Source organism: Idiotropiscis lumnitzeri, chromosome 19, assembly GCF_059441095.1.
Source record: "Idiotropiscis lumnitzeri isolate Australia: NSW breed Sydney's pygmy pipehorse chromosome 19, RoL_Ilum_1.0, whole genome shotgun sequence".
Lineage (NCBI taxonomy): Eukaryota > Metazoa > Chordata > Actinopteri > Syngnathiformes > Syngnathidae > Idiotropiscis > Idiotropiscis lumnitzeri.
Genome location: NC_142409.1, coordinates 5,888,733 through 5,900,946, shown reverse-complemented (window position 1 = coordinate 5,900,946; position 12,214 = coordinate 5,888,733). Strand labels below are relative to the sequence as shown.

Genomic DNA, 12,214 nt, shown 5'->3' with positions numbered 1-12,214 from the left:
ACTCAATTTTTTTGGAGCAAAATATGGTCTACAGTATCAATAAATATTCCCAACGTAATCAATCATTTTTCAGTGTTGTTTGTTAGCTCCAAGCGTGCTGTGCAAAGTTTTTCAATTTTATATAATGGGAGTAACAATGAGCTGGGTTGATAATTATGACAACTCCACTTGTTTCCACGCTTAAAATTGATATTGCTTTCACAGAAAGGCCAATTCACTCTCATTCCCTCCTTTAGGCATGTCACGATGTTGTGGAGAGGGAGCCCTATTTTCGACTCTGTCAATCAGAAGTGTGCAGCTGTGTGCGCCAGAAGGCCTGTCACTGCACAGTGCTCACTGCCTATGCCAGACACTGTGCCCAGGAGGGTGTAGCTGTCCAATGGCATAACCAGACCTTCTGCTGTAAGTATGAAAGAACTGCAGCTAGAAATTCAATATAGATTTTCAACAACATACCCTGGCTTTTATTTTTATATTGAGGAGGAGAGAGGGCAGAAAAGATAATGGGTGCAGAATAATGTTCTCTGTGTTTCAACCTTTTATCTCTTTCATTGCCAATGATTAACACATTTATCTATGCAACCTAATTTCCCTCCCCAGCTGTCCAGTGTTCCGGAGGTCAGGTGCAACACGAGTGCGGTAGAGCATGCGGCCGCAAGTGTTCAGACCTGCAGCATGGTTGGAGTTGTGATGATGACGGTACTGGTGGTGGTGGTGCTGGTGATGAGCTGTGTGTTCCAGGTTGCCAGTGCCCTGCAGGACTAGTGCAGGACTACCAAGGCCAGTGTGTGCCCACCACTATGTGCCCGTGTGTTCAAGGAGACAAGACATATCTACCCGGGGACATTTTTCAGAACAGTTGTAACACTTGGTATGTTGAAAACATTTGTGGAAAGTTTTTTTTCTGAGCATTGCCAGGATAGTGAGTGTTTGGCACCACACCTAAAAAGATTTAAAATGGCCTATGCAGATGGCAGTAAAGATCACTTTTATATAAATGAAGCTCCTCAAGTCCCTTCAATATAGTGCCTTGGCGCCAAGATGACAGCAAAGCAATGTTTATTGCTTTGATCCAAGCTCAAAAACAGCAAATAGATGTGTTTCAGAAAATAACAGACGTTAGTTAAAAAAAAGGACAAAACCGTGACTTTGTCAGATTGAATTTAAACACACTTGCCTAAGTTAGATAAATAAAGATATACAGTGCAAATGTAAATTTTCGATTCCTCGATTCTCCCTTTGTGTACTGCCATGTCCTGGATGACTGACAATCTGCGTAGTATTTAAAAAAAAAACAAAAAAAAAAAACAAGTCTTAGCAAGCATATTGATATTTTGTATTGACAATTATGCAAACCAGCTAACGATATAATCTCCCTGTTATAATCTTTTCCTGCACGTCATAAAAGTAACTCTTATCTGTGCTCCACTTTAGTTGCAATAAATAACTGTTTATACCACTTGAAGGGCACGTATTTAGCACATTGGATTTGCCTTCGGCGCTGTCGAGCGGAATTTTTAGATCTCCAACTCTATTATTTTATCAGGAAAATCAGTAGAAAGAAGAAAGAACAGAACTCCACGCGTATGAGCGCAGACATTCTTCAAGGCATTGTGTGTGGTGGTGCAAGAGCTCTGATGAAATCACTCTATGTTCCTGCTTCTTTCAACAGGATAGGTTGATTTCATTGCTTCTCTTCACCACAAAGCGGCCGTGACGATCACTCTTGATAAACTTAGGAGCCATAGTAATGTGGACTGTGATAATTACAATTGTGAGATTCCAAACACTCAACTATACAATTTCTGGCCTCTCACCTCTCCGTAGTAAGTGTGAGGCGGGGCGCTTTAACTGCACGCAAGGTCTCTGTGAAGAGGTCAACAAGTGTCCCGGCTCGCTGATCTACGCTCCACGTTCCTGCCTCCTCACGTGCTCTAGTTTGGACCCTCCAAGTCAGCAGCAAGGGTCCGGCGTCTTGAGTTGCAGAGAGCCCCTATCTGGCTGTGTCTGCCCCCATGGAACTGTTCTGCTTGTAGGTGTAAACACAACGTTCGAACGTGAACGTGTGTGTCATCCTGAATTGTTACCCCTCATAGTTTACACTGGCATGTTGAGTCACATTGTTGGAAAACAAGTTTTTGTGTGATAAGCTACTGAATTCTGAGGCAAATTCATTGAGTTCCGTGTTTGTTTGACAAAATTTTGTCTTTCCTCCAGGGTGATCGGTGTGTTCTGCCTGCCGAGTGCCCATGCCACCATAATGGCCGCCTGTACTACAGCAACGACACCATCACCAAAGACTGCAACATGTGGTACTCACACTGATTTTCATTTAATATATAGTACAGGTTATTGTCAACCAGTTTGGGGCATTTTACTTCCAATTGCAAGTGTCCGCTTTTTGAATTCATGTTTAGCGATTGCCAGAAGATTATTTCTTCTGTTCTATTCAACCCTGAAAGACGTAAACGGGTGCAATGTAATTTTTTTTCTTCCGTGTATAGTGATTGATAAATAGTCGATCCAATGATTGCATGATCATTCACTGAACTTAACAGTCGGGCTCAAACAAGAAGACTTGAATTGCAGACTGGAAGAATAGACCCTTAATACAGACAAATGTGTTTTCCAAGTGTTACTGCTAACACTGATCTCATCCATTCTTGATTTACTCTTGCAGTGTGTGTAAGGAGCGCCACTGGGACTGCACCCAGTCGGCCTGCGCTGGCATGTGTGTGGCCACTGGAGATCCTCATTATGTGACGTTCGATGGTCGCTACTTCTCTTTCCTGGGTGACTGCCAGTATGTGCTGGCGAGGGAGACCAGTGGTTTGTTCAGTGTCACAGCGGAGAACGTGCCTTGCGGAAGCACCGGGGTTACCTGTACGAAGTCTGTTACACTCAGCCTGGGGAATACCATTATACACCTGCTGAGAGGTAAGATTGTTATACTGTAAGTTATGGGCCAATACTGTGTTGGAGTTGAGTAAAATTATTATGTAAGAGTTTCAAATGATCTAATCTTTTATTTAGGTAAAGCAGTGACCGTCAATGGGATGCCAGTTACTCTTCCCAAAACCTACAGTGGGAGTGGCCTGAGTTTGGAAAGAGTGGGCATGTTTGTGTCGCTTTCCTCCAGACTTGGGGTCACTCTGCTGTGGGATGGAGGTAGGACTCACGGACAAAAGTCTGAATTTTTTTCACTATGATCTTTCTCTTCAGTTTGCTTTCTCATGGTGCATATTGTGAGCCAATTCCGTCATTGAACGCTTGTTGCTTGCAGGTATGCGTGTGTACGTGCGTCTAGCCGCACACCTGAGGGGAAACGTTGGAGGCCTGTGCGGTAACTTTGATGGGGACACGGAGAACGATTTCACCACACGACAAGGCATAGTGGAGTCCACTGCCGAGCTATTTGGGAATTCTTGGAAGGTCAGCCCATCCTGCCCGGATGTTGCAGACCAAGATCTTCGGGACCCTTGCACGGTGAGTTCAGAGCTGCGAGTGTGAGTGCTCCAGCTCACCCATGACCCTGAGCAGGAGAAATGAGAGAACATGAATGGATGGGTAGTACAGGCAGTAGATCTGACATTGAAAGACAATTTACGCGCAGGTCAACTCACACAGAGTACCGTGGGCCCGGAAAAAATGTGGCATCTTGACTCAAGAACTCTTTTCTCTTTGCCACCTTGAGGTGCCCTTTCAGCAGTATTACGACTGGTGTGTCTTTGATGCATGTGGGTGAGTAACAATAATTTATACAGCTGTTCTCCATGTTTACTATATTGTTCTGATTTTCAAGAGATCAGATGTTTTATTTTGTCAACTGAAGAGAGACTATCTGAGTTTGCTTGTAAGCAGCAGCAGTTTCTTTTTTTTTTTTGTCTTTGAAACCATGATTGGTTAGGGATCATAATCTTTTAATTCCTTTGCTTCCTTCAACCCAATTTTACAGGCAGTAAAAGTGAATGGAATGAAGCCTTGGTGAAGGTCTGCACTCTCATTTTCCCCTCCTTTCACTTCCAGCTGTGACTCGGGCGGGGACTGTGAGTGCTTGTGCACAGCCATCGCCACCTATGCAGAGGAGTGTAACCGCCGGGGCATCTACATTCGTTGGAGGTCCCAGGAGCTTTGTCGTACGTAGACAAAAAAACAAAACGTGTCTATGATCCTGGAGACTGTTACTAAATTTCTCTCTGTGGTCCTCTTTCTTTGTCAAAGCCCTGCAATGTGAAAATGGACTTGTTTATGACCCGTGTGGGCCCGCTTGCTCCCCTTCATGTCCAAATGTGCAACAAAGTCCCCACTCCCAGTGTGACGTCCTATCCTGTGTGGAGGGCTGCTTCTGCCCTTCCGGTACTGTTCGATATGGTAAGATAGATCAAACAATGAGGGCCACAATCTCTAATGGTCTACTGAAAGATCGTATTCATAAAATGCATATTTCTATCTTTTTGTGAGTAGTGTGCAGTAACTAAAAATGGTGTTTTTTATTCCGTAGGTGACAGCTGTTCAGTTCCTACCCAGTGTCCATGTGAGTGGGAGGGGTCCATGTTTCCTCCTGGTACTACAATCGCTCAACACTGCCAGAACTGGTCAGTCCAAGTAAACGTATAAAAGAAATAAACATTCAAAATGTGTCTTGGGGTTATTTATATAGTTATTTTTATCATACTGGTGATTTTCCTCCAGTTCCTGCGAAGATGGTGTGTGGCAATGTGATGGAGTGGCTTGCCCCCGTCCTGCGCCAACCTGTCTGGATTCCGAGTTTTCCTGTGCAAGTGGTCGCTGTATCCCTTCTCAATGGGTATGTGACAATGAAGATGATTGCGGCGATGGCTCAGATGAGATTTGTCCATTCACCTGCTCACCGGACCATTTCCGATGTAGCAGCATGCCGAGGTATGTCCTCACGATGACACATTACAATTAAAAAAATTGTGCGTGTAAGTGAGTCGGGATTAAATCAATGACATTTCTCTACTTATAGTTCCAAGATATCAGAGAAGCTTTTGTTGCTGCTATCTTATCTGGAAACGATTTCCAGCAGACTATTCTCCTTGTGACCTATATTGTGATGAAGGGACACTTGCTCCTCTCACTTCCTGATTTGATATCATTGGCTTCCATGTGACTTTTACAGAGTCCTTTTATATCAGCAAATATAAGGGGCATATTTACAACCCTAGTATCTTTGACATCGAAGGCAGCTATGAGATTATCTGCATACGTATTACCGGGTCAGAGAGATTGTAGAAGGCACACCATTGAAAATTCACCAGCTTTCACCATATAAGAATGCATAGATTTTTTTGTTAAATATGCATAGTCACAAGCGTGACCTCAAAAGCTTTTTAGGTGAAGATCTGCTACACTTCAATTTGTCCTTGTAGTGGTCAAAGTTGTCTGGCCAGAAAATTCCACAACAGATTTTTAAACACAATATGGAGTCACCGTGCGGGATTATATACAGTAACAGTGAATGCGCAATAATTCAATTAAAATATAATAAATCATATAGTAACAATTCAATGTTATTTGAGCACATTTGTTCCTGAGAAAGAACTGCATGGACTGAAATGGTATCTTTTGTTGGGTTTCTCAGTGGACCATGCCTGAACCTGGCTTTGCGTTGTGATGGCCACCCAGACTGTGCTGACCAATCAGATGAGGAGTTCTGTGGACCTGCCACTATAATGCCGCTATGCCCACCAGGGGATTTTCAGTGCGCCAATGGGAAATGTCTCTCAGCCAGCCGTGTATGTGACGGACGGCTCGACTGTGGCTTTGCTGATGGCTCCGATGAGCAAGGTATATTGACAAACAGTTCATCATAAACAACGCAAAGTTAATAAAAGATAAAGATAAAGATAAAGATGTCCTTTATTAGTCCCACAATGGGGAAATTTGAAGTGTTACAGCAGCAAAGATATAGATCACACAGAGTCGGCGGCGTAATGTAGCCGTTAATGTATAACATTAGCAGCAGACATTCATAAAAAGCATGCAAATATACACAGTATAAACGTATCTAATGTAAGGAAACACTCCTAATGCCTGTCCATTATACAGAGGGGGAAACACTGTAATGATAAAAACTACTGAATGATTGAAAATACTGCAATGATAAAGATATTACAATGATAAAAGTACTGGAATGGTGAGAGTACTGAAATGACAGGAAAGTACTGCAATGATCGAAAAAACTGTAATGATAAAAGTACTGTAATAGTAAAAGTACTGCAACGATAGAAAAATACTGCAATGATAAAAGTACTGTAATAGTAAAAGTACCGCAATGATAGAAAAATACTGCAATGATAAAAGTACTGTAATAGTAAAAGTACCGCAATGATAGGAAATACAGCAATTATAAAAGTACTGCAATGATAAAATTACTGTAAATAGTGAACATCCTGCAGTGGTGGAAATACTACAGTGATAGAAGTATTGTAATAAGAATACTGTAATGGTAAACAAAATACATCATTGGTCGATGTTTAAGTACACCCTTGGCTGAAAGTACAGTAGTAGTTAATATTGCATCCAAGGACTGCACAATTGCACTAATGCCCTCCTGTTTGTAGGCCTGACCCAATGTTCTTGTTAAAAAGTCTGACAGCAGTCGGCAGGAAGGAGCAGCGAAATCTCTCTTTTACAGAGCAAATGTGGTCCTGCTCTTATTAACTGGCATAAGTTCTGTTTCCCGGCCCAGATTGTGGTGTCATGTGTGATGAAGGGGAGTTCCTATGTCCTGGAGGACGATGCATTCTTTACCTGCATCGATGTGACGGCCACGATGATTGCGGAGATCTCAGCGATGAAAGAGGGTATGTTTGCGGATCTGCTTTTAGTTCATTTAGTTGAATCTTATTATTTGTTCTAATAAAATTCCAAATATGATCCATATTTGTTCTAGCTTATTTCTAGTCCTTTTTTATGATCTCTTTATGACTTCCTGTTCAGGCCATCACTATATCTTATTTGTTCTGTTTCCTCGTAACAAACACTTGTCATCTCGTTTCAATGGTTTCCAGGTGTGTCTGTGCACAAACAGAATTTCAGTGCTCAGGGGATCAGTGTGTCCCTGCGGAGAAAGTATGTGATGGACATAGAGACTGCCCGTCTGGAACGGATGAGACCGTCTGTACAATCAGAGGTAAAATGTGCATTTGGAGCATTCCGGTAAACAAGCAAGGTTCATTATTGTAAGCAAGCAAAAAACTATTTCAGTCGAGCATGTCAGAGTGTTTCAGAAGTGTACGTAGGAGTTAATCCCGAATTATCTGCCCTTTGTTGATGTACAGTGACATGTGGACCTGACCAGTTTGCCTGTCGTGATGGCACATGTGTTGCCATCACTATGCTGTGCGATGGAACACGAGACTGCCTGGCTGGAGAGGATGAAAAAATAAGCAACTGCTATTCTTTCATAACTCCACTACCTTCACCTTTGATCCCGACTGTGCCTAGCTCAGGTTGTGATATGGTACACATTAAAAAATATATAATTTTCTAACCCAGCTGTAGGTTTTGAGCAGACTGGGTTAATTATTTTGACCCAGCAGATTGGATTTTTGGATCAAAATCTTCACCCAACCAATAAACCAGAATTGACTTGGCGCCTTATGTTGCGTTACCTATTTCACCCAATTTGGGATTCATTTGACCCAGAAGTTTTAAGAGTGGAGTAGAGCGATGTGTTCATGCATGCATTCTTGCAATCACTAGAATACTGTTAAACAAGTAGGGTAGTGGTGCTGTCCATAGATGGTTTGGGCCCTCATGAGACTGAACCGAGGCTCAGAGGTTGACACACAAAAACTATTTACAATTCTGACATTAAACACTTGGCTGCCACCATGCAGCCCTTTTATTTCCCCAGAGAATCCCTGCAGTTTTTTTCCCGTTCAACTTTTGCATTCATTCCAGAGCGTAAAGAAAATCTTAAACTGACTCGTATCCCCAGAGTCTCCTATCAAGAAGCCGTGCTGACAAGATTTCAGCAATGTCACCTTTTGCACCACAATGTTCAGTTCCAGACGCATAAATAATGTTTTTGCTGACCGCCACACCGTCCTGCAAAAATAACAGAAAAATACAGGAAGTAGTGCTCCAAAGACAGCTTTGCGAGTCTGGTTGCTTCAAATCCAGCCTTTTAATGTAATAACAACAAATGTTTTCTGACTCGACAGCTTGCTGGTCGTATGAGTTTGCCTGTGCCACCGGTGGCCAGTGTGTGCCTCAAACTTGGCACTGTGATGGCGAGTCCGACTGCTTGGACGGTAGTGATGAGCATCAGTGTCCTTCACGCTGTGGTCCTGGCCAAGTGCCCTGCCTCACTGGTGTCCAGTGTGTGCGTTACCAGCAACTTTGTGACGGCAACCCTGACTGCAATGATGCATCAGATGAGAGCATAGACAACTGTGGTAAGTCAAACATGAGGCAAATGTCATCTGATTGCAAAGGTTGACTGAGGACAAGGTGTCGTTAATCATCAATCGTCTTCTAGGCTCTGCTCGGATCCCTCCATGTCCTGGCAGCTTCTCTTGTGACAATCGCACCTGCGTGAACATGTCAAAAGTGTGCAACGGTATCACTGACTGTCCACGTGGTGATGACGAGCTCGTGTGTGGTGAGCTGTCCCCAAAAAATGTTGATACAGTCAGAGGCGTGTGAAAACAGAACTCTGTCAAATGTCTTGTTTAGGTAAAAATGTGTCACCAGCGCCCCCTGGTGATAGGAATACTACAGTCACCTGTCCAGAATTCACCTGTCTAGATGGTTCCTGTATCAATTTCAACATGGTAGGTTTACAAACACTTTACGAAACAATAATTACCTAACTTCTCATGAACTTCCTATCCAGATTTGCAACGGCGTGGCAGACTGCCCAGACTCCTCACTAGCGCCGCTCAGGGGTCCCACTGATGAGCAGGGTTGTCGAAGTTGGAGCTCCTGGGGTTCTTGGAGCCCCTGCAGCACCACCTGCGGTACAGGATCCGTGAGCCGGAGCAGATCTTGCCCTGCGGGAGACATTTTGCATCACTGTCGGGGTCAGGAGGTCCAGAAGCAAGAGTGCTTCAACACCACTTGCCCTGGTATGATGGTGGAGTTACTTTTTCAGAATATGCTTAAAAGGTTGTGAATGCGTAATGATTCTGAAAATGAAAATGTTCTGTTTTAACCAGTGGATGGTAAGTGGCTTCCGTGGGTGAGCTGGTCAAACTGTTCGAGCGAGTGCGGGGGAGTGCAGATCCGACACAGAGACTGCATCCTGCCTCAGAATGGAGGTCGAGACTGCTTTCAGCTCCCGGGACCATCCAATCTAAGCCTGGAAATTAGTAAGAGATCCGTGCATTTCAACTTCTTCTATGCTAAAAGAATGGAAACACTGAAAAGTTGGACTTTCAGTTGTTATCAAGAATATGTTCTGTGCAGCCCCACTAGTTGAAACATGGTATAATTAATATTGCATTTGTGGAATATGAGTTAAGACAGAAATTTTACCCCGAAAAGCGAACTTATTGTGAGTACCTTCAAGATATAGCAACTACCAACTTTGGCATCAACTACGCGTTTCTGTTTCAGGACCTTGTTCTGAGGATGGCTGTTCCAACAGCAGCTGTCCGACAGGCCTGGTGAGACACAACTGCTCCCCCTGCCCCGTATCCTGTGCCCACATCAGCGGCGCGACGACCTGCAATCCCACAACACCTTGCTTCTCAGGTCAACCAAAAGAAGCACCCTGGATCTACTTTGGAATAAAAATGCAATGTTATATATTTTTAAGTCTTACAAATTGTCTGTATTTTCCCAGGCTGCTGGTGTCCAGAGGGGCAAGTAATGAGCCACACACAGACGTGTGTGTTGCCAGAGCAGTGTGTGTGTGAGCTGGCAGGTGTGCGCTACAGGCCAGGCCAACAGATGAAGGTGGAATGTGAGATTTGTGTTTGTGAGCGAGGAAGACCTCAGCGATGCCAACCCAACCCGGACTGTTCTGGTCAGTCTTAAAATGATTTCTTTTGTTTTGTATCATATTTAACATAAACATCCTAAGTCATCAATATGACCCCCGACCCTCTTTTTTTCACTCATTCACTCCATAGTGCATTGTGCCTGGTCGTCATGGTCTGAGTGGGGAGAGTGTTTGGGGCCGTGTGGTGTGCAGAGTGTCCAGTGGTCATTCCGGAGCCCAAACAACCCCACCAACCATGGAGATGGGAGAACCTGCAGAGGAATCTATCGGAAAGCACGTCGGTGTGTAACCTCTTCCTGCTTACTTTGAAAACAATTAAAAAAAGGGTGCCGTGATGATTATGGCCATTTCGCTGCTATCACACGCTTTTTTAGTACTAATGACTTTTCATTGTCGATCAACATCAATGTGAGTCCTAAATTATTTTACTTGACATTCTCACATGCACTTTTTGTCTCTGCTTGTCCACAGATGTCAGACTGACCCCTGTGATGAGTGTGAGTACCAAGGTCAGTCTCACGCTGTTGGAGACAGATGGAGGTCCCACCATTGCCACTTGTGCCATTGTTTGCCCAACCTCTCGGTGCAATGCTCCCCCTACTGTCCGTACGCTGTTACCGGATGTCCTCAGGTAGTAGAAAAATCTGTGCAGCCAATTTAACTCATAATAATAATAGCTTTAAAATATAGTTAGGACCGTTTTGTTTAAATTTCACCATATTCATTCATGTACTTTTTTTCCTGCCAATTACAGTAATTGCGTGATTTGTGTACTTCTCCATTCATGCAGGGCCAGAGTCTAGTTCCTGGAGAAGGTGACACGTGTTGTTACTGTCAAGGTAAATTTGAGTCACAGTCTTTTCTGCGCTGTTTTACTTTAAAATTTCATTGAAATTTCCAACTTTTTGTGAGTGGCGTCTAATTCAGTGTTGCTGTGTTTTCTACATTGATTTTGAGTTGTATTGAATGTTCTACACAGCAAGAAATGAAAGTTCGTTAGTGACGGTCAGCCCCTCCCCTGTGACTTCCGAGCCAGGAAAGGGCATCACTCCCTTGGTGCCCACCTACCCACTCCCACCTGGTGGTCAGTGACTTGATTACATCATCATACAGTTTCATGAGAATGTTTTTGGCATTTGTCCCATTGAAGTATGTGTACTGTAATTATCTTTTTCTTTCTTCTTCTTCAGAGGAGTGTTGGTTTCCTTTGGGCGTTCAGTTTCTGCCGGCCTCCAGTTTCCATGCTTCATCTCAGCAAACCGGTCACCCCCCTGAGGTAGCTCGCCTTCATGGCTGGGACCCCCACACAGACCTTCAGGTGTAGTATATCAGGAATACTGTTTGTATGCTTTTTGTATTGTAAAGATTTTGTTCTGGTTATGTTTTCTTGGTTATTCTTACAACCGAACCAGTTGTCACTATTGTGTGATGAGAGCAACACAATTATTACGATGTGTTTGTATGAACACAAGATAGATGATGATAATCCTACAGTAAGTAAGAGGATACATTTCTGTTCATTCTTAATAATGGCGCTCTTTGTGACATGTGCATGTGCAGGGCTGGAGTCCAGAACCAGAAGAGTATAAGGATCTACCGCAGCGGAGCCCTGAGGGGCACAGTAGCAGCACACAAAGCCCTTACATACAGATTGACCTGCTGAAAGAATACAACATCACTGGTACACCTTTATACTTGGCCATGCTACATCACATGTTACACCGAATTTTTTAAGTGATACATTATGTTCCTTTCTCCAGGTGTACTTACCCAAGGAGGTGGTGTGTTTGACACATATGTTTCCAGCTTATATCTACAGTTTAGCCGAGATGGAAAACTGTGGTACATTTACAAAGAGCTCGTGACTGACGCACAACCCAGAGCTAAGGTCTGTTAATCATGTTTTTTTTTTTGTTTTTTTTTGTATATAATGATTTCTTCTTGTTCGGTACCATTTTTGCTACAGGTTTTTCACGGTAATCACAATGAGGGAGGGGTTGCTGAAATCAAATTGGACAGGATGGTATCAGCTCAGTTTGTCCGCCTGCTACCACATGATTTCCATAATGGCATCTATGTTCGTCTTGAGATTATGGGATGTGAACATGGTTAGTAGATGGATGATACACACACACACACACATTTATATATATATATATATATATATATATATATATATATATATATATATATATATATATATATTATGTGTTAAAAGTAAAACTATTTTTGTTC

The 12,214-nt window shown here is 43.1% G+C and overlaps 1 protein-coding gene across 1 annotated transcript in view; it reads left to right on the top strand.

Moving 5' to 3' along the window:
* The window catches only part of sspo (SCO-spondin), a 52,178-nt gene that overhangs the window by 8,547 nt on the left and 31,417 nt on the right, over positions 1-12,214 (top strand). Inside the window, exons 16-46 of the mRNA XM_088283040.1 lie at positions 237-402; positions 601-871; positions 1,828-2,032; positions 2,218-2,312; positions 2,681-2,937; positions 3,034-3,168; positions 3,284-3,486; positions 3,614-3,741; positions 4,027-4,136; positions 4,222-4,371; positions 4,502-4,595; positions 4,693-4,902; positions 5,606-5,811; positions 6,716-6,830; positions 7,038-7,159; positions 7,308-7,478; positions 8,196-8,429; positions 8,513-8,635; positions 8,710-8,807; positions 8,870-9,101; positions 9,192-9,344; positions 9,592-9,729; positions 9,821-10,003; positions 10,110-10,260; positions 10,451-10,610; positions 10,770-10,818; positions 10,959-11,063; positions 11,170-11,297; positions 11,540-11,660; positions 11,740-11,867; positions 11,946-12,087. Coding sequence (XP_088139166.1) covers positions 237-402; positions 601-871; positions 1,828-2,032; positions 2,218-2,312; positions 2,681-2,937; positions 3,034-3,168; positions 3,284-3,486; positions 3,614-3,741; positions 4,027-4,136; positions 4,222-4,371; positions 4,502-4,595; positions 4,693-4,902; positions 5,606-5,811; positions 6,716-6,830; positions 7,038-7,159; positions 7,308-7,478; positions 8,196-8,429; positions 8,513-8,635; positions 8,710-8,807; positions 8,870-9,101; positions 9,192-9,344; positions 9,592-9,729; positions 9,821-10,003; positions 10,110-10,260; positions 10,451-10,610; positions 10,770-10,818; positions 10,959-11,063; positions 11,170-11,297; positions 11,540-11,660; positions 11,740-11,867; positions 11,946-12,087 — 4,783 coding nt within the window. The remainder of the gene's footprint in view (positions 1-236; positions 403-600; positions 872-1,827; positions 2,033-2,217; positions 2,313-2,680; positions 2,938-3,033; positions 3,169-3,283; positions 3,487-3,613; positions 3,742-4,026; positions 4,137-4,221; positions 4,372-4,501; positions 4,596-4,692; positions 4,903-5,605; positions 5,812-6,715; positions 6,831-7,037; positions 7,160-7,307; positions 7,479-8,195; positions 8,430-8,512; positions 8,636-8,709; positions 8,808-8,869; positions 9,102-9,191; positions 9,345-9,591; positions 9,730-9,820; positions 10,004-10,109; positions 10,261-10,450; positions 10,611-10,769; positions 10,819-10,958; positions 11,064-11,169; positions 11,298-11,539; positions 11,661-11,739; positions 11,868-11,945; positions 12,088-12,214) is intronic.